The following is a 27,732-nucleotide window of genomic DNA, read 5'->3' on the forward strand; positions in this document are numbered from 1 at the left end:
GATGTACTGAGCGTTATGCCAAAAAAAGTGCTCTTTAAATGTGCTATTTTTAAAAATTGGTGGCAGAATTAGGTGTTGCACCCTGTATATGGGTCGTCTCGCCCAGCCCAGTCGTCATTAGCTTTGGCATAGCAGCGTGCAAACAGATGAGAGAGGAAATCTCTCGTCCCCACCCCTCCGGAGGTTCGAACATCCAGGGCGGCTAGAGGTCCCCACTACGAGCCTATATGCAAACCTCCTGGGCTGTATATTTTTGACAAAGACCGTACTTGCACTTTACAGCCTCCCTATTTCACGCTCATGCATTCCTTTCCTCGAAGCGCGGTTCAGGCGTTCACCATGGCTGAGACAGTTTCTAGGCCTTTCCTTATTTTTATAATATCCTCCTCCTCCTTTTTATTCTTGGGTATCGCACATAAAAATTAACAGCTTTTATGAACGCCATGCTGTTCACAGAAGGATGTTTGATTTTCGATATGATTTTTACAAAAACAAGAAACACGTTGATTATGGCAGCCTGAAGTTATCGCTGCGAAGCAATAACGACTTCAGCAATAAAGGCGGCTTTGGAAAACCCTCGCTTTTCTGGAACACCTAAGACCCCCTCCACGCTCGGTCTCGAAGCAACAGGGTGCTCTCCTTTCTCTAGAATTTACTGCCGTAGCTTACCTCGCACTACGGAGAGAATAGCTCTAAAACCGCCGTCTTTATGGGCGCGCCTAGGAGCTTGGCTCTCACTTCTTGTTCGGCTCGTTTTCCCTCTCAGTCGGTGCCGCACTGTTCCCTGTCCCGGCATGCACGATCTTTTACGGCGGAAGCCTCAGGTAGCTTTAAAGGCGCCCCATAAAATGCCACAAAAAGATAAGTAGTGCTGGTTGCGCAAATACTGCTTCCCTTTTATTGCTGGCAGTAAAAACGCGCTATGGACGTTTAAACCGAAATAATCGCGCTTATTTGCGCGTGTCCTTTCTTGCGGTCTAATCGCACTATTTCTGTCTTTAGCGTATGCGGTCATAAACTTTAGAAATCTGAAGCATCTGAGCTTAGAACCTGAAGAGCATAAATATTAAAATCCTGCTTGCTGAGCAGGCGGTGTCTTGATGAAAAAATCATCGCCAATTGATGGTGTGCTCACTAATCTCTTTTCTCTAAGGAAAATGAGAATTACAATATATATATATATATATATATATATATATATATTTGGGGGGGGGGGGGGGCTATAAGCGACGCGGTTGTGAAGAGCTCCGGAAAATTTTACCACCTGGGGAGGGGGGGGGGGGGGGGTAAATATTTCATAAAGCAGCGTTACCGGCTTGAATAGTTTTGAAATTTAATCAACCTGGGGTCTGAGATGAAAAATCTTGATAATAAATTATTTTCTAACCCCTTATCTAGAGGCGGCTGTACTCGTTACCATCACTTCCTCCAAACACAATCGGGGACATAATTAGGCTTATATCTATTGCACTGCTGACACAGCTTCATGTTAGTGTTTATTGTTATCACATTACGTCCTTCTTCCTCCAAAGACATGTAACTAACTGCCTTCTTTCTTCGGTTTCCGCATCAAGTGTGTCTACCTTTTCCTCATTAGGCACTACCGTTTCTCGAGTGACAGCCTGCGGCTCCTGTCATCCCGGTGTACGCGTGCTTGCTTCGTACTGCTTCTTACTTACTACTCCCTACTTCTTTACTTCCTACTGTGCTTACTTCCTACTGCCTATTTTGTTAATTAAATAATATGAGTTAGGCAAAATTAAAACTCAAAGCTATGGCGCTTGGTTGCTGACCCTGAGACGCAGGTTCGATCCCGGCTGCGGCGGTCGAAATTATCCGGAGGTAAATTTCTAGAGGCCTGTGTACTGTGCGATGTCAGTGCACGTCAAAGAACCCCAGGTGGTTGAAATTACCGGAGTACTTCGCTACGGCGTCCCTTATAGCCTAAGTCGATTTGGGACGTTAAATCCCCATACTCTCGCCGCAGATTTGCGCCTGTAAAGCGTGCTTTGTTGCACAACTTTGATGAGCAAGGTGAAGCCATTTATTTGGAGCGGCTACGTCTGAAGTGACGCAGGCATTTGTGCCTGGTGCGCACGTTTAATTATCAAAATGTTCAATTAAACGCAGTAAGTAGAATATATTCGTGCAGTGTGCAGTGCATTGTAACTTTCATCGAGTTGCCTCGTGTCCCTGTATTTTAGTGGTCTTGTTTGAGATTATCCAATTTTTATGAATAAGCAAGGTTCAGCGAAAATGCCGGCTGTTCACTGCTTCAGCCATACCTAGGCGCTCTGAACACTAAATAAGAGATGTTTATTCTGGGCCTTAGCATTAGCCTTGAGCTGTCAAGGCAAAGAGTGCGCCACCCAATGTGAATGTATGCAAATGAAGCTGTGATCTCACCAGTAAGTCTGAAACGAACTACAATCGTAACTAAGCGGGAAAGGGAGCAATAAAGTTTTCCAGGGTTTACACTCTGCTGCATAACGAGCTCAACTTAGTGAGAGCTGTCACTGTGCTCTGGTTGTTTTTGTTTAAGGTCTTCGCGTACGTAGTCAACGTCCTTCGAGTAAGCCTGCTTATAACAGCGTTCGTCGGAGAAAAATCACACCTAGCATTGGTTCAGGAAGATTTAATGTCATGTTAGGCATCCAGAAACGTAATTAAGTGTCAGCAAAAGGCTTACAGTTATTTGTAGCTATCGTGTACAAATACTTTGTCTTATTTGATGCTGACCATGTTAAGAACCCACTGTTGTTAACAATGGGGAATGACAAAATAATCTAATATGTGGGATCGAACTGTGGGTGCAAAAACTTATAATGCTAGCAATGCAGTGGAATAATCTGAACTCTTACACTAAAAAGATGCCAGCAATGGGCTCCCTTAGAGACGCTGAACATGTTGACTTGAGAGGTTGCACTGGCAGTGCAAGCGGGAAGAAGGCAAGACTTCTGCGACTGATGATGATAAGCTGCGAATTGGCACATTCGGGGACAAAAGTCTCTAGACCGCGTGCACCGTAAACGCCAACAGCCGACATCTCTAATATTAGCCGCCGGCTGGAGGTCGTACTCGTGGATGTGAAAGTCAAAATCTTGTTCTTTTACATCCACAAGTGTGGCCTTTAGCCAAAGGCCCAGAGACTTTTAACCAAATTTTAGGTGCGCACACAGCTCCAAAATAATCAACATACGCTGCAGGGTTCTGCGAACTATATCCATAAACTAAACTATGCGTTACAAACGACCTTTAAGCTTTTTGCCTGTCTGTTGTTTTCCCTATATTGTGTATCTCTACTTTACATCATCCGTTAGTGCAATCATTTCATTTTTAAAGTATTGTACTAATACAGCCGAAGCTCACAATTCTTTTGAGCTGAACGCACATTATTTTATTTCAGCTGAACGTTTCTCGAATTCTGGCAAAGCGCAGCAGTTTCACTCTCACGTTAAAACAACCCACGCCGCGCTCAACTTCGTCGTCAGACCCGAGCCGCGTTGGTCACTTAGCAGTGCGAGGGAACGGCGTTCTCACCGCCTCATTACGCCGAGCGCGCGAGCTTCTTTTCTTTCTCCTTTTCTTTCTAGCGAGCAGCGCGAGCCTCACAATCAGTCCTCGCGTTCCGCGCACTAATCGGAACGGGTCAGGCTCCCCTTTCCCTTGCCTCGAACCGAACTCTGCGAACTCTGGTAAGAGCGAAACTTTGGGAGCGTATGGCTTGCGCTGTGCTTTGCTGCACCGTCCCAAATGAGGCGCATGTACCGACAGAGTCGACCAATGAGAGCCCCTCGGGGGGGGGGGGGGGGGGGGGGGGGGGGGGCGTCGCGAGCTCTTTGAGCCGAGTGAGAGGTGCAGCCGTTCAGCCGGAGAGCACGGGCCGGAAGGCAGCGTATTACAGTAGCGGGGCTGAAAGAAAAGGAACCCTTTCCTCCCCCTCTGCGAGGTCCCGTTGCTGTGGTTCACGGTTCGCGTCGGCCTCGCGAGATCGATTGCGCCCGGAAATGGACGCAGGAAGGATGCTAGCAAAGTGCGGAAACGAGGCTCGGAGCATCTCATCTCGCTCCGTACTGCCGTGCAGAGCGCGCGTGCAGTGAGGAAAAGAGGTCTTCCAGGGAGCGAGCTGGTCGCAGTCTCGGGCTCTGCTTGTGTCAGCGCCGCTGGAGTGCCGGTATAGCCTCCCTCGGGCGCCACTCGTAGCGCTCTTTTCAGCGCTCCCAGCGTACACCGCATAGCTGTATACTGGTGCTTCGTGCCGCAGTAATGGGTCCCCGAGGGGCCCCTACGGCGGAAGCATGCAACCCCGGTCGGGATCCTCTCACAGCTGCCGCTATGCGAGCAGGTTCGTATATAAAAAAACCTCGTGGCATGCGGTGAAAAGAGCGCGCCGTTGTGAATCACAGCGAGAAAAGCCTCCCCCGGCGCCTGTTTCGCGGAAAGCATTGCGAGTTCATCGCCAGAGAGACCACTTTTGAGAGGGAAATGCGAGGAAACCCGCAGCGATGGGCGCTTCCTGCAGTCGCCGCTGCTTACGACGCGCTCTACTAACAGCGCTTTACCAACAGCGCGCACTTCTTGAGCAACCCGCCGGATGATGTAACCGCCTGTGGTCTCCGTGCGTAGCACTTTTGAGCAAAGGCGCCCCATTCGTCCTAAAGCAGGGTCGTTTGTTTGTCCCTTTGCTCGTCCATATTGTGCTAGCGCTGGGGCAGACTCCATGCGAGTCGCAAACTATGGTCTAAGCAATAGCTTTACGGGAGGCTTTATCTGGAGTTCTTTCCCGTGGTGGAGAAAGGGCGGGGGGGGGGGGGGGGGGGGGGGGGGCAACCACCGTCAGTGTAGTATGTCAAGGCAGGAAATTTCTCCTGCTGGGCAAATTAAATGTTATATTGTCACGTTGTAGTGACGGCAGTCCAGCGGTCAGGAAGACACCAACAAGTCTTGGAAACGAAGCTCTTTATTTAGGCTGACTTGCGCCCGCTAAAGAACTGACTCACTCGGTGGCGGCGTAAGCAACAAGCGTGCTCGTCAATCGTCGAACTACGAATGCCCGCCGCTCGCGGCATCGCTCAATTTAAAGGCGGCAAGGAAACTTCCAGATAACAGGACAAGATCATCTACAGTAATCTAGAAAAACCTAGATGCAGCCTTTCATGGCTGCGATCAATCGAGATTAGACTGGTCGCTTCTCGCGTCACGAACAAAAGTGATAAAACCCTTTCCTGCAGCCTTGAGCGTGAACGAACAAACACTACAATGATACGTGGCATTACCCCCCTTTCAAAGAAGCATCGCCTCGATGCTTTAAAATGAAAATAAACACGGATAATGCTAACTTCGAGTCCTTTAGCGTTCATAATAAGGTTTAAGTGCAGCGGTAAAAGCTTCAAGTCTGGCAGTGTCGTCGTCGTCGGTGTTGTCGAAGTTTTCGTCGTCGTAGTGGTCGTCGTCGTCGTAGGGGTCGTCGTCGTCGTCGTCGTCGTCGTCGTAGGGGTTGTCGTGGTCGTCGGCGTCGTCGTGGTCGTCGTCGTAGTCGTCGTGGTCGTCGTCGTAGTCGTCGTGGTCGTCGTCGTAGTCGTCGTGGTCGTCGTCGTAGTCGTCGTCGTAGGAGTCGTCGTAATTGGGGCATAGTCTTGTGTTTTCCTCGATGGAGAATCGTAGTTCTTGCGCTCAGAAGCAACCTCACCTCCAGAGGCTGCTTTACTCAGTTTAACCATCGGGGGCTGGGGGAGCGTCCACGCACTGCGTAGCCTCGGCTAAGAGATACATAGCGCGGTGACAATGGCGACGGGGAACGTTATAGGCGGCTCGGCGATGAGTATTCCTCCCGACGCAAAAACTCCTCGATTTCGGCTGGTCGCTGGCCGCATCGGGGTCGTGGGGCGTCGTAAGAGAACCCTCGGATTCTCCTGTATGGGCAGTACCGGAGAATGTGTCCGGCTTCTCCGCAGTGGAAGCATAGGGGGCGGCGCTGGTCGGGTGTTCTCCCCTAGTCACATTTCCTAGGCCGTGTGCGACGCTCGTAGAACGGGCGAGTTGGGACGAGAGGGCGGCGCTCCAGCGCAGCTGGCTAATGGCGATAGGGGCTTGGGTCCCGTCGTCGAGGTGCAGGACGGCGCACTGCTGCGGCGTAAGTCATGGCTGGAGGCTCCAGAGGCTGCGTGGTAGACTGGAGTGAGGTCCTCCGGTGAATGACTCAGAGGGCCGGCGTCACGACTTGTAGGGGGTGTCCGGAACATGGATGGCTACCCAGCACCTCCACCAGATGTCACGTTGTAGTGACGGCAGTCCAGCGGTCAGGAAGACACCAACAAGTCTTGGAAACGAAGCTCTTTATTTAGGCTGACTTGCGCCCGCTAAAGAACTGACTCACTCGGTGGCGGCGTAAGCAACAAGCGTGCTCGTCAATCGTCGAACTACGAATGCCCGCCGCTCGCGGCATCGCTCAATTTAAAGGCGGCAAGGAAACTTCCAGATAACAGGACAAGATCATCTACAGTAATCTAGAAAAACCTAGATGCAGCCTTTCATGGCTGCGATCAATCGAGATTAGACTGGTCGCTTCTCGCGTCACGAACAAAAGTGATAAAACCCTTTCCTGCAGCCTTGAGCGTGAACGAACAAACACTACAATGATACGTGGCAATATGAAATTATCTATGCGTCTATACGCCCTCAGGGACGTGTTAGCCGAATAGTAATCAGTAAGGTGTGCCCTTGAGAAGGCACCACCTGCGGTTGTATTATCAGATTACCGTTGGGATTACTGCAGTCCGGGGATGGCAGCAGGGTTGCGGAACACCTATTGGTTATGACTTCTTCGTCCCCAGAGAGCGAAAAAGAGCATTTTATTATTATTTTTTTCACCTGTGTGAGACAACCAGCTTTCGAGCTTCCATGTTCAAACCGAGCCCGTAACACTCACGGCCTTGCATTGTTTCCGAATGCGCGAACATGAATATCAACGCTAGCATGAATCCCCATCATTAGAAAACACGTAACTGACCATCTCATTCGAGTAGCCGCGTTCCCTCGACGGCGCCCCTGCTGCACTGTATAGCGTCTCGATCGCCTTAGTCATAGCCGTGAGTAAGATTCACCAGTTCAGCCATCTGGTGTGTGCGGAAGCTGGCTATAAATACAGTTTATCTAATGTCGGGTCAATACCGATTATTGCCGGAGCCTGCCGAGAACGAGAACACCTTTCTAGGACATAAACTGCGTTGGGACCGCTAAACGAATTACAAATAGATTGTCCCAGTCCGTACCACTTTTCTGGAAGCGGGAAGGAGGGGGAAGTTATGGATGCAGTCGAGCGCCTGTGCGCACTTGTTCCGAGAAGGATGCTCTCAGAAACGTCCTGTGCGCCAGGTTTTGACTTCATTTCACTGCCAGTATACTGGTCTTAAAAGTGCGCATGTATATCCTCACATATAAATGCAACATTTTTCTCCCCATAGGTCGTCTCTCCTCGGTGCTGGACCCTAGGACCTCCCCAGGGAGAACCTCCTATGATAAAAAGAAGCCATCAAATCTCGTGCCGTTTAGCAGTGGCCAGTGGTAATAAATAGGAATAATTGAAAATACATCAAAAATATAACCGGCAACTAAATATAAATATATAGAAATCTATAGAGTTTGGGGAGGTACCGTGTGCAGTCGCTGCTTGTCGCGTAGCATGCGCTTCTTGTCGCCCCGCTTTATAATGCTGCAGCTGTAGAGGCGAAACGGACTTCGCGGCTCCTGGGCCTCCATTTCCGACTCGCGTATGGTTCTCTCTTTCGCGTTTTCCTCCAGTGGAGTAGCTGGACAGCGCAATCGGTTTCAAAGCGGGCGTGACAAAATGACGGCGGCTCGCTTTTTTTTCTTCTTTTTTTAAGATCTGCATGGACTACGAACCATCTCTAATGTAGGCAGTGTCCTTTATAGGACGTGCAGGTCACGATCGCAGGCTCTTCCAAATTATTCGTACGAAATGCAGCTAGTCGGGCTGCTGATGGGTGAGCGAATTAAGGCCATTTCGAAATGTGTTCCAGGGGCGCGCTTCCTAGTGACGATATACAGTCAACGCGGCTCGAGATCGCGCAGGAGTAATTCACCCTGGAACGCATTTCTCAGACTGCAAATGGTTCGTCAATGGAAGAAAAAGAAAAATAAAACTAGCGAAGATGGTTAAAGAATGCAGCGCGAAAAGACAGGGACAAACGAAGAAGTGGACAGGACAGCGCCAGTCCACTTCTTCGTTTGTCCTTGTCTTTTTGCGCTGCATGCTTCAACCATGATCACTGACCAACAAGCCCAAACAGCCACTTCAGTTCATTAGAGAAGATGACCCAGTGATGCCAACTTGTGCAGTGTTTTTGATGCCTCACCAGTTCACTGCGAACTGACTCGGTATGCTCTGTGAAGGAAAAGAAAGAACGGTAATAATCAGAAGTAGGGACGCATAAATTGCTGAAGGAAGAATGGAAACAACGTAAACACATCATAGGCCTGCCAAAGCAGCATTGGGCTTGACTAGCAGTGCCTATTGGCATTAAAGTGGAAGCTGAATCTGCTGTGAGGAATTCGGGGGTCGAGAGAGAGAGAGAGAGAGCGAAACGGACGGAAATGTAGGAAGGTTATCCAGGCGAATGCTCAAAACACTTAGCACGTTAGAACGGTCTTCGGCCGACCGGTACGTTGGCCGTTGCACACCGGATTGCGACGCTAACTGAAACACGGGCCCAACCAGACAAAATATTTTCTTGCGGGAGAGTTACTGTAAGCATAAGGCTACTAATATTCTGGCGCCTGTCGTAGTTTCTAGTTCACTGCTAGAAGAAAGCGAAACATGGTATTCTCTTCCATTCATACGCATGGCACATTTCACATATGCCCAGATGCCTGCCCTATGGAACACGATGAATAAGCCACGATGTCACACCTGAAATGGCCACCGTAGCGGTCCTCGTACATTGCTGACACGAGGGCTAAAATGTGGGCGCCGAATAAGACATTCAGTCTGAACTCAATCTTATCGCCGTCTGTATCGGCGCAGTTATGCTGACGATTACCAAAGAAAAAGTAGTCTGTAAGCCCATTTCCAGTCGGTCCGGTTCTAAGCTGGCGCTCTTCTTGGTGCATAATTTATTATTAGTACCTCAAATGCCCCTTGGTGTGGGGTATTACATGAGGGATGGACATAATGTTCAAGTGAAGAGTGGCTCAATGGCCGGAGCTGGCACCGGACAGGCGTTAATTGGAGAGGTGTGGGACAGCTGCTTGCCGTCCAGTGAACATAGTTTGCTGATGATGATTATGATGATGGGTATGTGTGTCTGTATATGTGTACCCGTGGAACGGTACATAAAAAAAGAAGCGCTCTTCTCTGACCGTGCTGCCGTGTGCTACAACTCGAGCGGCCTTGTAAGCGCCGCAAGGCATTTTCTGGCGCTTTGCCACTCAATGCAAATGAAGAAAAGCTGCTCACTCGGCTGTTTACTGTCTGTCAGTAGCAGGCACAGTGTGGAGACCTTAGAGCGCGCGTTACGAATCAATGTGTACCCGCTTTTAACCCTTTTCTCTCGTCGTCTCTCATGCAGATTCATCAAAGAAGCTTCCAGACGTTCTTGAGGAATTCAAAGAGAATGGAGCCCTTTCCAAATACAACGCCGAGGGGGTGAGTCTGCTCTTAACTGCCATTTCTTTTTCCTGCTGTGTTAGATATTGGACAAAACGTATTCGTAGTCCGTCCTTGCTAAGTGCGTCTTTGAATCGCTATGAGAACGGACCTCATTAGAGATCGCAGTTCTGACTAGGCTTTAAATTACCTGGCATAATGAATTGTTTAAGCCACTGAGGTTTAAGTCTGATGTTGAACTGCAGTGTTACTTTTATTTGTACTGGGCTGTCTGGTTACCCCCCCCCCCCCCCCCCCGTCCTTTTTTTTTTGCGCAATAAAAGCATTTAAATTTTGATGTGTCTCGTCCTTTGTAGCAGGTACTTCAAAAATATATTTGTCCACTTTCAGAAAAGTGTCAAAGGATATCTATTACAACTCTTCAAATGCCACTGAATATTTTAATAGGATGAAAAATAAATTTCCGCTTGTTTTTAAGTGCTGTTTCGGCTCCTTGACAGGTCACTGAACTGAATGAACCGCCGATGAATAACATTATTTTCTTTCTAAATGCTTGGTGTCTCGATGCCTCTCAGTATTTTTGAAGTCTTCGTTACGAATACTGGATGAATTTCGTAACAAGAATAAAGCGCCTGACGCTTCCAGGCCACAACGAACGGAGTACCGATTGAAGTTGAAAACGCGTAGGTCAGCCGTTTAGATCTTAATATCGACGAGCGGCGGTCGATGATCCTGATCGATTTTTTTCTTTTGCCGGTCACCCTGGCAAAAAACGCAGGGTCATTAACGAATATGAGACACTTCTCCATTGTTTCATTGCTCATCTACTGGGATGGCGAAACTGAGCTGTTTTATAGAGACTTGATTTCGTGCGCTCAGAATGAACGAAGATTCTGTAACCCAAAATGTGTTTAGTGTCTTTTATTTATTCATTAGGCCTACTGAAAGAGCGCACAGCTCATCACGTGAAAACTGATCTAGTCCCCAAGCTGTCCGAAATAACGATTTGAACTTTCGTTAGTTGGTGTTGATGTCATCTAGAAGGAATGCCATACTTTTTCTTTAATCGTCATTGTTAGTTTTTTGTTTTGTGTCGGTGATATTTTGCCATTTTGCCTGTTGATTAAGTTTTAACGCAATAGCCTTAAAGGCCCCGTTACCCATATAATCCAGCGTTGGCGTCGTCGGCGTTGTCGGCGTTGTGAGCGAAAAATCACGACCATGACTTGGCAGGTGGTGCCCAGAGAGCAACATAAGAGGCAGGGGGGCGGCCACCTAGGTCACGTGACCTTGTGGCGTCATCACAGCGTGCCCAGCAAACTGCCCGCCGTGGCAAGTGGCAGTTATATTAATGATGGGGTGGGGCTGGTATGAAGACTCTCGGGGATCTATGAGTGGTTTGGTTTGGTTTAACGTCCCACAGCGACTCACGCTATGACAGACGCCGTAGTGAAGGGCTCCGGAAATTTCGACCACCTGGGGTTCTTTAACGTGCACTGACAGCGCACAGTACACGGGCCTCTAGAATTTTGCCTCCATAGAAATTCAGCCGCCGCGGCCGGGATCGCACCCGCGTCTTTCGGGTCAGCAGCCGAGCACCATAACCACTGAGCCAACGCGGCGGCTTGGATCTATGAATGTTAAGAATAGAATGGCCTTCTGCATATATGTGGAATAACCCAAGACGCTAACACGTCATACCCGTAAGATGGAGTTTAAGTGTCTCCTCCAATTTTTGTCTTCTTTTGCTTTGTTTGTGTTCTTCCCACTTCCTCCATCCCCGCCGCAGTGGCTCAGTGGTTACGGCGCTCGGCTGCTTACCCGAAAGACGCGGGTTCGATCCCGGCCGCGGTGGCCGAATTTCGATGGAGGCGAAATTCTAGAGGCCCGTGTACTGTGCGATGTCAGTGCACGTTAAAGAACCCCAGGTGGTCGAAATTTCCGGAGCCCTTCACTAGGGCGTCCCTCATAGCCGAGTTGGGACGTTAAACCCCAATAAACGAACCAACCATTTTTCGTGTCGCGATTATTTGTAATTTGCATAAAGCGCCGGGGCATTCTTCTCTGCATGCGCACCCGTTTTCTTTCGTGGTTGTTTTCTTCTCAGAAAACAAATCCGTCACTGGTTAATATAATGCAGTGCCCTGTATGTCTTTTCCTGTTGAGGCACTGTTCTTAGGTTCGGAGGCTAGTAAAATAGTCTAAGCCGTGGCTGTATTGAGGCAGTCTGGAGAAAGGGCGGAGGCTTCTCTTTCTTCTTTGCTTTTGCTTGAAGCTATCCTTGCGCACTTTCACTTAAAATTTCGCGAAGTCGCGGATAACAATAGAGCGACGTGCAGCTGCCGTCTGGCGGGCAACCGCGCTTTAATATGAAGGACCGGCGAATCACTGGTACGATGTACCACGCCGCTTAAACAGCAACGGAGAGAGAAACTCGGAGTGGACCAGAGGGAATTATGCGAAAACATTACCATAAACTTTTTGTTCTGGCATTTTGCCCATTCGATTTCTCCAGGACCCGCCGACAATGCAGAAACTCGCACCGTCAACAATAGCATGAGCGAGTGCGATCGATTACGTAACGCGCTTCACGGCTGTCACATACAGTGCAAGACCTTTGTCTCTTTTTTTTTCTTCTTCTTCTTGAAGCGACCCCGCACTAAACATAGATCGCGCGCGTTAGCCTCATTAGAGCCCTTCGAAAATTCTGTAGAGGTCCCTGAGAGAAACTAGTTTAGCCGTACCCTAACCTAGCGTCGTGACGTAGATGCCGGCGTCTCGCTGTTTTAAGTCTCGGGCCGCGAGTGCGCGCGTTTCGCTCGGTTATAGCGGGTTTGCCCGCTTTCGCAACAATTGCGCGCTCCTGACGCAAATGTGCGATACGTTGTTCGGACCACCTGGAGGCCGCCGTTGTGGTGTCCGATGGCGCGGTGCCAAGGCGCTGAAAGTTGCTAGGACGCGGGCTTCCACGGCGAGCTGCTGTGCTTTTTTTCTGGGCTTGGTTGCAAGCGGTTCTCAGATGAGGACACATTGCCCTGAACACCTTTGCCGCTCCCTTCGGCTTTATCTTTGTTATTATTTGTTTTTCTCCTTCCTGTCATCCATCTTTCGAGCCCAACGCTGGGGCGACGTTACGCCGAATGCGGAAGTACGTCACCAAGTCGCGTTCTTCGATCTTCCTGCCCGGATGACGCTCTCTCCCCGTCTTCCCTTCCCTCTGGTTTTCTTTCCTCTACCTGGTGGGCATCCCTGGTGGTGTCTATGGCGAGAAACATCGTTATGGAAGCTAACCATGCTACGTAAAACTTACCATCGCTTTTAGTGCGAAAGCACTCATGCGGTCACCTACACCGACCGAGAATCTTGTCACCTTACGTACGCATGTTCTTTCATCTTGTGCCGTCGCCTATAAACACGAGTTACTACCCGAGCTTACCCGAGTTACTCGGGTATGCTCGGGTAGTAACTCGGGTAAGCTCGGGTAAGCTCGGGTAGTAACTCGGGTAAGCTTGGTGGAGCATCGCGCCAGCTGCGCGAGAGGTTGCTCGGGAAGACAACATGGTTCGCACCCCTATCGGAGGTTGTGATAGAAACAGCCACCTGCCAGTGCAGTGCCGCATCGCTTAACCACGTCGCTTAACAGCTGCGCCACTGCGCTGGTAATCGTTTGGGGATTCGTTGCCATGTATGAATGTCAAGTAGAAAATGACCAATTCTGCATATATGGGCGTTAACCCACTAAAGATATCGTGTCATACCGTTAAGGCGGAAGTGAAGTGCCCCCTCCAGTTAAGAATAAACGCCCGATTTCGCACGTGCACTCGTTTTAACTACGATAAGTTCCTACCAATTATTTTCTTGTTTGTTTCCGCTATTTTCGTTTCGACAAGACCAACCGCTGGCGCCAGTATGCCACCTGCCCATTAGACTGACCCAGAAGTTGAGGACGCGCACTTCTGGCGGCTGGCTCTTCTAAGAATGACGCGAGAAAATAGTGGAAATAGCATTAGAGAATCCTGTTTCCGGGCAGGCCATCATCAGGCAAACTTAGGAGTGCGTCCTAGCGAAGTAGGGGCGGATAGGGCTGAAGTATCCCCTATAGCAGGCATTGGGCATTAACAACTCGCGCTAGCCGCTTCCTCCACCCTCCTTTTCTTTTTCTGTTAATAAGGTTTAAAAAAATCTATTGTGCATGTCAGCTTAACGATATCATTCGTCCCACAGAATGTCAACACGGATGCTCTCAAAAGCTCCCCGTTCATGATTAGAATAGCTGATCAGCGTAAAGTCGCTCATTATCTTCTGCTGGCTCGAGCGCTGCCAAAACAAACCATTCTATTTCCATGCAGACAGCAAACGCATCAGGCTGTTCCTTAAAGCTAGGTGATAATTTACGTACGGAGCGTGGGAGCGCTGAGCACAATCTTCTCTAACCTGCTGTTGCTAACACAAACAAAAGCGATGGTAGAGCCCGTACACGATCATTCTCGTAATCGCAACTCGTAACTCATTTTCGTAATCGTAAGTTACCCCGAACTGCTAAGTACCCCGTTTGCGCGTCATTAACCAACTTTTTTTTTTTCCTTCATAACTGCGGGGTGCTCGTAAAGTGCGCGGACAGATGCATTCATTCGCAAGCATTTTCTTCTTTCTAGTTCCTGGCTTCATTTTTTTTTTTTTTCAGCGCTAAAGGACTCTTCTGCAAAATGCATCAAAACATTCAGGCTGGCATCCACAGCGACGTGATAACGACCTCTAAGCACACTGCCGTCAGGAATTGCTTCTCCGTCGAAGCGCTCCGTTTGTTGTCGCTGCTAATTCGATTGTCACAGTTCCTTCTCTGAGGAGAGGGAGGCGGTGCACAAAAAAAAATTGAGAGTTCTCCCATGGTTCTCGTCTTTCTCGGCGAAGGCGCGACAGCGTCGGCTCTCCTGTGCCACAACCTCCCTCTCCCCGCCTGATGAATTCACACAGTCGTGCGCCGAAGTCATCGTACGACCGATACGGAAGCGCTTCTAGTTCCCTTGGCTACCATCACGTGACGCCTGGCATTGAATGTCCAGGAATAGCGCATAGACATCGTCCGTGACCTAAGAAAGCGGATGATTGGTTTATGGTTTATGAGGTTTAAACACCCCAAAGCAACTCAGGCTATGAGGGACGCCGTAGTGAAGGGCTCCGGAAATTTTGACCACCTGGAGTTATTTAACGTGCACTGACATCGCACAGTACACAGGCCTCTGGAATTTCGCCTCCACCGAAATTCGACCGCCGCTGCCGCGATCCAACCCGCGTCTTTCGGGTCAGCAGCCGAGCGCCATAACCACTCAGCCACCGCGGTGATCTAAGAAAGGGAATGAACCTGTTGCCTCCCACTGAAGCGTTATAGGGCGTTAGGCTTAGGGGCACTGGCTGGGCACTGCCTTGTATTTCAGGTATATATCGCTATATCACATGGCCGCCGACTATAAGAGGATGTTGAACTAGACGAGTTGGACGAAGAAACGAAGGTGAAAACATACGAGCGCTCTCTACAAACGTTATTTAAATACGAGGAAAACAAATACATAGCTTCAGGAGGACAAAAAGTTGTGCGAGTTGGATCGATTCCGTATTTCAGCCAGCGCGAAAAACAGAGACAAGAGAAAACGAGACGAGACAAGCAGCGCCGTGTTTCTTTTGTCGCCATTTTTCGTGCTGTTGAAATATGGAGTAGCTACAGGGAATGCATTCTCGGACGATACATGCTTGTTGCAAAGAAGGTAAGCCACGTAGAAGCGTTCATATATGTGTGTACGTTGTTGGGCTAGTCAGTCAATCATGGTAAATAAAAGGGGGTACTGCGCACAAAAAGACGCGGACAAGAACATAACACAACGGTGCTTGTTTTGTTACCTTCTTGTCCGTGTCTTTTTGTGCGCAGTATACCCTTTTATTCGCTCATATATGTCTTTCTTTTCTCCCGGTCTGTCCGCACGTCAGTCTAATAATTTCACCGACTACTAAACTGTTAGTGCTACTGCCTTTACTAGTAATGCTGCGGCGGCTATTATTAATTTTACCTGTCTGCAATATCTGATGCCACTACGATTTCTACTATAGGTGTGGTAATATAACACCTACAACTAGACCACTTAGTCATCTCGAGCTTTCTATTCGTCGCATTAATGGCAGTGTTACGAGCCGCTCCTGAGGACCAGCCCTCGCCACATTTCATTGCGGAGACGCGCGGGCGCGCGTTTTTTATTTCTTTTTTTTTCTCTCTCTCTCTCGTCGGCTCTAGTAATGCCGCTTTGACGTAATGAGCCGCAGTACACGAGGACTGCGCTTGTAACCGTCAGGGCTCCCTTTCATCACGCCACACTACGTGCTTCGGCCGGAGGCTGGCCGATTTATCGCATCCGCGCCAGGGACGCCGTTTCCGGCGCGAACAGCGCGCCCGCTGAAGTGGGGCGAATAAAGAAAGGAACAGGAGAAATGGCGCGACAAACATACCCCAGCAGCCCTCCCATTCTCTCTCCCCCTCTCTTTATTTCTTTCTTCTTTCCCTCTACGCGGGAGCTAGCTCTGGAGTGCTCTGCAGGTCTGATGGCCGCACTAACTTCGACAACGTTAACCTCGACCAAGTGCGAGTGGTCCGATAGCTGAGCACAACACGCCAATCGAGATGGCCAGGCACGAGTGCTCACCGGCGCACTCTACGAAAAAAAAAATAATAAAAACAAAAAAACAAAAAACAGTTGGACCGAAAAGGACTGGATATATGAGCTGTCTTCTCTCGTGGCTCGCTACTCGGCTTTGATGGCGGCTTTATTTGTAGCTTTCCGTGGGCGCCTTTTCAGCGTCATTTTTGGTCAGAGTCGTACACCGGAGCGAATTGCTTAGCTGTTCTCTTCCTGAACATGGCAGCCAACGTTTCCTCTTCCTGTCTGCTTTCTTTTTTTTTCGCGAAAATGCCGACCTCGAGAAATATCATCGCGACAGCAATGCAAGCGTCTCTCCTTTGCTGAAGCCGGCTGTAAAAAGTTTTGATCACCACTAGGAGCAAAATTAGTGAACTTTATTTCGAGACTAAAAACAACTTCACTTAAGATACCTATTGGTACGAACTGCGCCGCTAGAGTCTGCATTAATCTGTAAACATTGGTCTTCTGCCAAGAAAGTGAACTGAAGGTATGTCTTTTTCCCTCACATGAGAGAGAAAGACAGCGATGTATCACTTTTCTCTTTTGGCCTACGCTCCAGAATTTTTCGGAGCAGAGACGTCCGCTTGTGGACGCTTTAACCCTTTCAGGAGGCGCTCGTTATTTCAGTTGGAAACAAGTTTATTTTTTGTACAGTCAGTAAATCCAAGCGCCAAGAAAGTCATCTGGTTAGTTTTTCGACACGAAGCGCTTAGTTGTTTCTGCCGGCATCCACAAAATTGTTGTGCTAAGCCTCATATCAGGATTCGTAAAATATTCACCAGAGATCGTGAAATCACTTTTACAACGCGAAGCTATTTAAGACACATTATCCAGGATAACCATCAGTGTAATCAGTCCGTGAAGACGGAGGCGGGGAAAGAGGAGGCGAGAAGCGCCATAAAGCCTTGACTGTGAGCAGTGCAAAAAAAACACGAATATATCAGCGACAACTCGACACCGCACCAAACATTGGACGCGTCACTTGCATTTACTGTCATTATACACACTGCTTATATAACGCGAAAATCTAATTACAGCCAAAGCAGACACCAAGGTTGGAACCCTATGACAGCTTCTTGCTCTAATTAACCGCGTCAAGCCATAACTTACCCGACCAAATTCTTTTTTTTTTTTCGAGATCCGTCTCGGTGTCCCAGTTGTTAGGGCTGTCGGCTACTGAGCAGGAGCGTGGGTCAAAACCCGTCCTCGCCGGTCGCGTTTCGATGAATGCGGAACGCAAAAGGTGCCCGTGTGTTGTGCGATGTCAGCGCGCGTTAAATAACCCAGGTGGTCTAAATTAACTCTTTTTCATCAACTATGGCATTCATTATAGACCATGGGTCGCTTCAGGACGATAAAGCCCACAATTTACAATTCATTTATTTTTATGCGAAGCATATTACTAGAGCTACACTACAGCCCGTCGAGCGCGGCGGTGGAGCTACCATTGACCTTTAGCGTGACCACGTGACACCACGTGACAACATGACGTCACAGCAGAGGAGAGATGGGCTGCCGGCTCGCGCGGTCGGCCGCGGCGGTGGAGGCTCCACATCAGAGGCGCTGCAGCTGACCACGTGACGCTACAGCAGCAGTATAAATCTGAGCTTGCCTCGCTCTCCGGGCACTTACGAGGCGGCCAGGTGTTGGGACGCCGCCTAGAAGCAGGGCTGATTTGAACGAGAAGCGAAAGCTTCAGCGTGCCACAGAGACCGATGAAGAGCGGGATGAACGTCTGGCTAAGCGGCGTGCTCAATATGCGGCTCGGCGACAACGTTCTACTACAACTGAAGAACAAAGCGAGGAACTTTACCAAGCCTAGCCATCAATATGCTTCGCATCTGACTAGGCTTAACCTTTGCTAAGCCTCAGCCATTTTTTTTAAGAATATGTGCTTGAAACTGTAAACCCAGGAAAAAAAGAATTGGAAGAGTTCAACGTTGCACTTCCCAAATGTCGAGAGAAAAAAAGCACCCTCTTTGCGACATGAATGATGCTAAATTCACTTCTGCCGAAGAATTCACTGCTTAGTTTAGCATGCTAAACATAGCGGTGACTCTCCGAAAAATCGGCGTGCTCAAACGCTTAAAACGGTTAACTGGATGTCATCTCCTGAGCTTTGGCAGTCTTCTCAACGGCACTTAAGTACGATGGCTTTGCCGTTGAAGACTGCCTGCGTGTCACTGCTTGGGCCGTGGGCAGATTCATTTCAGATATATTTTAGCCCAACGTGAACGAGAGCGGTGCTTTAACACTGCGAGTGGTGGCACGAGCGCAGTTTGTGTCCTACGAGATTCAACGTTGAAAACTGCATGCCTAATCTCCTTGTTCGTCTCCCTGCAACTCTCAAGCACACAAGTGACCCTATGATTGTCGACCTAAAAAAGACGCAGCGCCCACTTGAAGTACAATGGGATCTTTTTAATCCTGCTTTGTTCGTGCGACGAAGTCTTTTTATGGTATTCAGGAAGGTAGGCTTCAAAACAGCCTGCAAAACTTAACCAACGTACGCTGCAACGAGGTTTAGTAAATTAATTTAACTACTGAACGAGAAATGGAGTGCTATTCAAGAGTGCCAGTATGCGGTAATGCCAAGTATAGAGATAATCTAGCATTTTCTCCTGCTGAGAGGTTGCCGCCACGGCTAGGTGATCGTCCTATGTCGACGCAAATGTCTGATTCTGTGCTAATAGAAACAGTCAATGCAAAATGCTAATGATGGTTTACGTGAAACTTCTCTCGCAAGCAACTTCAACAGACTAAACTGCAACCCTTGGCTGCGCTTTCACCTATTAGCAGACTAGGAGAAAACAGCTTCCAGCATTTCTGGTGCTGCGACGCTCGGCGTAGGTTTTTACGACGCTGCTGAACATGGCTTGTTTCTAAAAGGCTTCTTAAACGGCGCCCCTTCCGTATGCGCGCGTGTGGTTTAGTACAAACTGAGGAACTTTCCATCACGGACTTAGTGATCATGCTTGTGCCGTACTTGCCAACACCCAGCGGCGTCTTCCACTGAGCTTTGCCTGCGGATCTAATAAAACGCAATGAAATAATCCAAAACCTCTGAAAGCGGAGTATTGACGACGTCCTTGCTCTATATATGTGTTCGCTCATCTCGGAAACCATGAATGAGAGCTTCCCGGGTCTGACGCTATGCGCCGCCAGCGCGATACTCTATACGCGTTCGCGCATGAACGGGCGATCTCGTGCCGCGTCGTCTCGCCGATGCAGTCAGCTAGCGGACTAATTAATGCGGATTCGCTGCTGGAGACGAAGCCAACGCCTATTTCATACGCTCCTTGCGAAGTCACTCTCACCGACTCGCCGACGCCGCATCGCTGTCTGCCCGAATTATTCGCAGACGCTTGCAAAACGGTACATTTAAGCGCTTTGTTAAGAAATGTCTTTTTCATTTCTTTTCGCAACCGGCGTCGTGACTCCAGTATTTCTTTGATAGAGTGAACTCAAGAGGTCGCTCCTTCGGCTAAGTTCCGGGGGAGGGAAAAACCGGCCTCTTTCTCTTTGCGCTGGTCGTCCAAACAATTGCCCGTTGCTGCAAGTTAGCTCCGTCCTGGGCGCGTGTTTTAATCTCCTGCGTTTCGTCACTCTTGTCCTGCATGCTCGACCTGCAGTCCTTTCTTTTTTTTTTTTTGTAGTCCTTGGTGCAGTCGGCACATTATAGCGTTCTTTATCTCGCTCACTCCGCGTTGATGTTCCCCCGACCTCATCTTCATTTCCTACCCCTCCTACCCTTTGCCGATCACCAATCTCACTAACCACTAGAATTGCTTTTAATGACACTTCAATTTCTTGATTGGCCGAAATTACCACCCATCTCGCATTATAGCCGGTTCGCAACCTCGTTGCGCCCGCTCCGACCGAGTCTCTCACCGCTGTCTGCCCTTCTTCATGCGCGGTACGCAGGACATCGACCTGGAGGGCTTCCAGGCGTTCATGGACACCTACCTGGAAATGGACACCCCCCGAGACCTGGTCAAGCACCTCTTCCTCTCCTTCGTCCGCAAGCCCGCCCCGCCGCGCGCACAGATCGCCGACGGAAGGCTGCTCAAGGTACGACATCTTCCGCTGTCACTGGGCGCGTCCTGCATTTGCTGAACGTCTGTGAGCGGTCGCCAAGCAGTATAGGATAAGAAAACGCTGCTACCACACAGCGGTTCCGATTTTAGTTGCGTGTGATTACCGGCGGCTGTGTTTCGTTATCCCGTAGGCAAACGCTTCCTAGCTGACAAGTTCTAAAGCATTGTAGGAAAGAAAACCTAGTAGCATGGTTTCCCTAATGGACTGCACTCAGTCATATGCAGCTTGGACAAATCACAGGTCGCGCTACGTGAAAACAGTGTGCGGAGTCGATTGTGCATAGACAACGTGGAATTCAGTTTACTGAAAACTTATAAAGAATTATATTTTTATTCTTTAATAGAAAAGATCCCCGTTGTGAACGGTCGCACATTGCCGTTACCTATGCTTGTTAAGATACTGCAGGCAGTATAGCATGTGCGGGCGACTGGTATTTAATGTCACCTTTCGCACTAATGCGGACGTCACTTAATTCTTTTGTCTAATTATTTATTCATAAAATGAATAAATGTGCTTATTCTTAAAATGAATGAATGTGCCTCCTGTGGCTAAGCAGAGCACTGACGGTGCCCCGTCCTTGCGCTGTTTCATCAGGCATGTTTTCACGCCACCTAGTCCCACTCCGAAACCAGCTAAACGTGGCTAGGCGGTGGCTAATTCTCGAGAGACGCACTTATGGCCCCTCTAAGGGGTTCATTCCTCATTGTGACGCGCATTTCGGACATTAAAGCGACGTCCTCTATGGAAGTACACTCCCCACGCTAGTGCCGTCCTTAACGCTGAATCCGTGTGCACGGGCCGGATCGCAGTTCCCGCCGACTGACAAATGCGTGACGTGATTGATTCTGCTTCGCTAGATCGCGCCACGCGCAACTCGTGTGCCGTCGACGCTCCCGCTCACTATTTCTTGTAGTGCAACGGAGGCTAGGAGCGCTGAGCTACAACTCCTTGTAGTGTTCAGTTCTCACACGCTCACGAGCCAAACATGCAAATTTGGAAGGCGTCGACCCACGCTGATAGCTTCACCTCCCTGATAGAGTAGCGGAAACAAGTGTCACCGCGCATGCGTGTTGAGGCATTGCTGTGTCACGTGACACGAGGCGGCCCGTAGACCAGAAACTGCGATTCGATTTGTCAAGCCTTTTCACCTCACATTGCTTACAACTCTAGATGAGCTGCTCTAGCTTCACAATGCAAAATGAAATGTATCGAACGCAGCTGTAATACACCAGTCACATTAACCGTGTTGACCTGACTGATAACACTTGGCTACAGAGAGAGAGAAACGCTGGAGCTTGCTTGGCCTGCTGGCTGTTCGCTATGCTAGAACGCAGACGACGTCCAGGTGGCAGTAGTGTAGACGTGGCTTTGCCTGGGTCCATGCCTTGCGGTTCATGCCTACGCGCTCCTGCATCTGTTTGGGCCTGCCTTCGCTCGTTTGAATAACCACTTATTTCGTTCACTTTTATTATTTTATTGCCTTTTAATGGCACACTTGTAGCGTCTAGACAGTGAGCCTGCATTTTGTTTTATTCCGAGAACTAGTCCGCGTAACATTCTTTCGCAAATACTCAAACTAAATCGCTTTGCTTTTAGCGCATGTCAACAATACAAATGAATCGGAATTCGATATTGCTGTAGCTTTCTGTCCTTTTTTTTCGCGTGTGTTGTTTTTCATGTACACGAGCAAATAAGTGTCGTTGCCCCTGCTGTCGCGGCGTCTTGGTGAACCTCGCTCATATTTTATTCAGTCGTTTCTGTGATATTTCGCGGCCTTTCTGCACGGAGTGAATCGTGTTTGCCTCCATCGAGTCGCTGCTACACGGATGCGTGAACGGCTGGCCACGTTTGCCGCGGCGAGGCGCTGCATTCGTTCCAGGCGGTCGTTTTGCGTGATTTCTGAGAGAAATACGTTTGACCCTATGCTTTGCTTTGTTTTAAGGTATTTGTTTCGTTTTCGTTGTTTTGTTCTTGCTGTTAAGATAGTTATGAACATCTAACGAGACAAATTTCATTTTGAATGCGACCCTTTTCAAGAGCCATGGACTATCATCTACACTCTAGATTCTAGAGTGTTGCGCAAAGCCTTATTCGTGTATAGCGATGCCACCTAGCTAAATAGATATTTCTGGCATTCCCTTTGAACCGGAGTGTAGGCGAGTCCCATATTGCCTACTAAATTGAAATGTGTGTTTTAATTAATTCGTTTTCATTTATTTTTACTTATAATCCTATTGTGATTCTTTCCCGTTCAAATCCATTCTGTGTGTGTTTGTGTGTGTGTGTGTGTGTGTGTGTGTGTGTGTGTGTGTGTGTGTGTGTGTGTGTGTGTGTGTGTGTGCGCGCGTGTGCGTGTGCGTGTGCGTGTGCGTGCGTGTGTGTGTGTGTGTGTGTGTGTGTGTGTGTGTGTGTGTGTGTGTGTGTGTGTGTGTGTGTGTGTGTGTGTGTGTGTGTGTGTGTGTGTGTGTGTGTGTGTGCGTGTGTGTGTGTGCGTGTCGCTGTAATTAAAGTTTGACAACTCAGTTTTTTTTTTTGCACTGTAGATAGACCCAAAATAATGCGAGGCTCTAGCCAGATCCGTGTTTTGACAGCTTTCTGATTGACGCACATTGGTCCAGACGTATAGTATATACCGTATACTTGCAGAACTCATGCGTAATATTTCAATCTAACTTTCAATTATTTACCCACGCTAAGCTCGTTCCTGACCACTTTGACAAGCGGCTAACGGATTGCTCTCTTCAGGGAAATCGTCAGTTGCTTATTTGTAAAACTTTAATGGGTTCACTGACTTTGACTTGTCGGTGACGTCATTCTACTATACACCATTTAAGACATATAAATTTAACCGTTTTCTGATTATCCCCACTCGCTGGTTTTCTAACTTTTACTGCCAAAAGCGCTTATTCACTGATCTGTCAACAAGCCACTCACAAATTTTTTCCTGCCTTCGGGAAGTTGGCTGCCTCGTTGTATTACTCGAAATTGCGCGATGTTTTTTCACGCCCCTCCTCTTACCGGATCTACGCTCTTGTTGGCAATGTCAACATAAGGTATTAGGATTTGTCACGTTGAAAGCGATGTTCTGACAAACGCTGCCAGAGTAACAGTGAGTAAATATGGCAATGTCGTAAGTAAATAAGTACGACCTTTCGCGCGGCCAGGAATTTAGCTTCGGGAATTCATCGCTGGAACCCGGCGTGTATACATTTTTGTATTGCGTAACGCTAAAGTGGTGGAGTTATTGCGTCATAATTCAATACGCAGGCGTATAAACGAGAGCGACAATAGTGTTACGAAGCAGTGGAGCTTCCCTTTTTTTTTTCTTCATTTTTCTCTGTTCATGGCAGTCTGAACGTATGGGGCACAGTCATATGGCTCCTGAAGACTCTTTCTGTGCCTGCAGATGCCTTCGCCAATTCGTAAGAAATTGAAAGTGACTGAAAGTGCGCTAAGTAACCGGCTTTACTCCCATCAGGGACGGATAGTTAATTAGTACCTACCCTTATGTAGTAGTTGGGGAAGTTGTACCGCAGCTAATAACTCTCAACAGTCTTCATCGAATCTATTGTGCCAGTTCCTTTCTCTTCTCAGACGAACTAGTATATCGCGCTTCTCCGCCTGTCCGCTAACCACCTCTCGGTACGGCCATCACCACAGCTGTCGCTACGGATTGTTCGCTGCGGGAGTGGGCGGTGTCTGCGAGATCTTGTTTTTAAGGCGAAAGCCTTTAATGCCTCATGCTGTCGTTAGCAGACGCGTCGGCAGGAGTGTCGACAGACGCGTCGGCAGAAGTGTCGACAGACGCGTCGGCAGAAGTGTCGACAGACGAGTCGGCAGCCGTGTCGACAGACGCGTCGGCAGATTCGTCCGCCTTTCGGCGTCACTGCTTAAAAGGCTCAAGGTTCCAGCATGAATAAAGGCGTATCTAGATAATGCAGGGGCTTCATAAATAAAATAAAAGGAGCACAGTCATGAAAAGGAAAATAAAAATAAGAAAATGAACAAAAATAAAAACAACACAAATATAAGATCTGAAAATAAAAATAAAAAACAATAAAATTAAGAAAAGGAGCAAAAAAATATGAAAAAATAAAAAGTAAATAAAAACAAACAGTGGCCAGGAAAGGCTCTCGCCTTGCAACACTTTAGAGAGCCAAAGTTCCCCCTGAATCTTTTTCTTTCCTCGTTATGCCCGAAGGAGTAACAGGTGGAAGGGCAGAATTACAGCGGATGGTGTAAAAATAATGGAACGATGAGCCGGGTCCTCGCTCGCGTGGTTGAATCGTGACGAACTTCTCCCAGAGTGAAAATCTTGTTTGCTTGGAGTAACTAAAGATGCACTGCGGATTATGCACGCCACGTTGACGGCGCAATGCTGGAAGGCGAAATACAAACGCTTCCTTGTGTACACAAGTTTGCGTACATCGTCGTCATTTGGTTGTACCTGTCCTGGCTTTCCGTTTTTTTTTTTTTTGTCCTAAGCCCAAAGTTTACTTAACTGCGAAGCGTTCGTGACTGGCCTACAGTCTGCTGGACTATAGGATCCCACTTAAACCGCACGGGCGAAAAAACAAACCCTTGAACGCAGAGAAAAAAAAAAGGAAAAATGCTGAAATTCCGATTGCTGTGTTTACATAAATCTGTGTCTTCGAACCCTCGTTGGACCGACAGCCGTTCTCCAACACCGTTATCTCCCCGAAAGTAAACTGTCCGAGAATGCAAGTGAGTGGAAGTGAGCGTTGGGCGGCCGGCGATTTGTTTAACAAGGCAGCGCGTTTGGCGCGACGCTCGAGCGGCGCCGTTTACGCTCTAAGCGGCTTTGCGCGCGGCGACAACAACCGGCTCCTCGTCCATCGCTGTTTGCCAAATCCCGTTTCTCGTTAAAATCGAGATATCATTGTTTCCTTTCCGATTTCTTCTCTCCTTCTATCCTTCAGCTTTGTTTCCCGTCATGTTCCGAGCGGAACGAAAGCGCAATTCTTCAGTCTCTCTCTCTACAGAGCAGAATCATGTTTACAAGACTGATTAGAAAGCAGTTTCTAGGGGCCTCGTGTTTACATAAGGGCGAAGCGGCGACACGAATTCGGCGACGTCCCAGCACTCCAACGCAACCGCCTTTTTTTTTTATTCGCTTATTAATGCCTTCGTCCACTTTGAAAACACCGTTTGCCGCAGACAGCGCGAATCTTCTTTGGCTGACGGCTGTTCATGTTCGACGCGTATGTGCGATATCCTCTTGGGCTCGCCGTTAATGCGCCGTCTCCTGGTTGAAGTTCGGCTTGGCGCTTCCAGCTTCATCGCTCTTGTTTACGTCCCAAGCCCACGCGAGGGACGTCGTTATCTGGTTGTCTAGCGTCGGGGGACGCTTAGCGCTCTGACGAGCCGTGTGTAGAATGCCACGCGCGGCGTTATCACCGCGGCGAGGGTCTGTGACCTGTGGCTCCTACAGTTGATACGATCTTGATATGGTTGTTGAACACGCTTTACGTTGAGCCCGAATGGCTATAGATATAGCTTGTGTTTTCATCGCAATGTCGCCCCAGTTCACCCAGCAGTACAAGGAAAGAGAGTTCCTTCCCCTAATCCGCTTATCGTCATCTGTGGAAGCCATGCATTGGTCACCATTTTTCTAAAGGGCAGAGATGCGAGTGGTATAGGCTGAATTCATGAAGCAGTCTAACTGGTACGAACGAATTCTGATATACAGGGTTTTCTTCTTTTTTTCTCGTTAGCCGGTAGCTACGTCCCAGGATTCAATGGCTCAGGTTCACTCACCGACCATTTTAAATGAGAACAGAATTAGGAATCCCAATTGGCATCAAACGGATGTAGATTCCAACGGCGATCAGGGATTTAGTGCTACAAAACGTATGTAGAGTCTTGCTGAAAGGATTGCAGAGCAGACGGAGAAACTTTCGAAACAGTCTTCGAGCGAGTTAGAGTCACAGAACGCATTCTTCATGGGAATTCATCAGTACAAAAAGCCAAATGGTATCAGCTGCCGTCACGCTCCTTCCGAAAAGCGAAAACTTGGAACCTCGGTTAGGAGCGGATTGGTAGCAGTTGAAATCCATAAAACAAGCTTTCGGCGTTAAAATAGAAGCCAGGGTGAGCAGAACCGCACTCGCAGTGCTCCTGCGGCGCTAAAGCTGCTTTGAAAGAATGACTCGCATCCTCCGTTTTGTATTCTTGAAATAACGACTTGAAACGTCGGGCCCACGCAGTGTCACTAAACGCGGACACTGGCCTTTGTTTCTGTTTTATTGTTTTGATTTGTTTTTGTTTTGTTTTGTTTTTTTTGCTCTACAGGCACGTTAAAACATCGAGTGTAGGGGCCGTGTACTGCTCTTCAATAAAACCGCTCTTCATTACACGGCACATGGAAGCTTCGTTCGCAGCTAATGGCGTGCATCCTTCTCGTAAGCCGCCTGATTACCGCGGTAGCTTTTCTGCCCCCGAAAGATAGAGTCGGCGACACCGTTAACAATGAATCGCTCTGGCGATGATCCGAAGGAGCCGCAGTTCAAGTGTCATCGCTTGCTTTTCTCGCGACAGGCGCGAAGAAGAAAAAAACAAGGGAAAGAGAAGCGCAGTTATTTCACGCGAGCGAAATGACAGCGAAACCGCGGCGCATCTCAGAGAGCAGTAGCCTCAGAGTGAGAGCTTCGCTGGAGATCGTTGAATAACGGGTCCGGGCTTCGTTAAAAATAATGAGCGGCGTCGATTTATCGTCAGCGCTTTCAGATTTGCGAAATGTTCGTCGCTTCGGCGCTGACACTCTCACGTCTTGCTGCGCTCTGCAGTGGGACCACGACGCGAGAGGTTGTCTACAGTAATTCAACTTCAGTCGTTCATTGCAGCTTTCTTTATTTTGTTTTTGGTTATTTTCATTTCCTTCCTTCCTTCCTTCCTTCCTTCCTTCCTTCCTTCCTTCCTTCCTTCCTTCCTTCCTTCCTTCCTTCCTTCCTTCCTTCCTTCCTTCCTTCCTTCCTTCCTTCCTTCCTTCATTCCTTCATTCCTTCCTTCCTTCCTTCCTTCCTTCCTTCCTTCCTTCCTTCTCTTTTAGCGCTGTAGCTCTAAAACCGCCAATCTTAGATTTCGTCTGTTTCCCTGTCCAAAGCCCCTGGCAGGTGGCCCACCAAGTTGTGGGCAACCGGCCGACAAGCTTTGTAGCAAACTATGCAAAATACTTTATGGAAAAACACCCACTATATGACCGCGAGTGGGCTTCGAACCCGCGGCGGCATGAACAGACCAGCTTCGCTGGACACTGCATTAGACCACTACGTCGAACAAGCCAAATATCCCTTGTGTTCGACT

General features: G+C 48.6%; 1 protein-coding gene across 5 annotated transcripts in view; it reads left to right on the plus strand.

Moving 5' to 3' along the window:
• Dgk (diacyl glycerol kinase 1) overlaps window positions 1-27,732 on the plus strand; it is a 453,430-nt gene that overhangs the window by 357,652 nt on the left and 68,046 nt on the right. For all 5 annotated transcript variants that reach the window (XM_089548936.1, XM_089548938.1, XM_089548940.1 and 2 more), the window contains 2 exons: window positions 9,588-9,664; window positions 20,236-20,382. In XM_089548936.1, coding sequence (XP_089405062.1) covers window positions 9,588-9,664; window positions 20,236-20,382 — 224 coding nt within the window. The remainder of the gene's footprint in view (window positions 1-9,587; window positions 9,665-20,235; window positions 20,383-27,732) is intronic.

Source organism: Amblyomma mixtum, chromosome 6 (assembly GCF_055824585.1).
Source record: "Amblyomma mixtum isolate Tamu chromosome 6, ASM5582458v1, whole genome shotgun sequence".
In the NCBI taxonomy this organism is placed as follows: Eukaryota; Metazoa; Arthropoda; class Arachnida; order Ixodida; family Ixodidae; genus Amblyomma; species Amblyomma mixtum.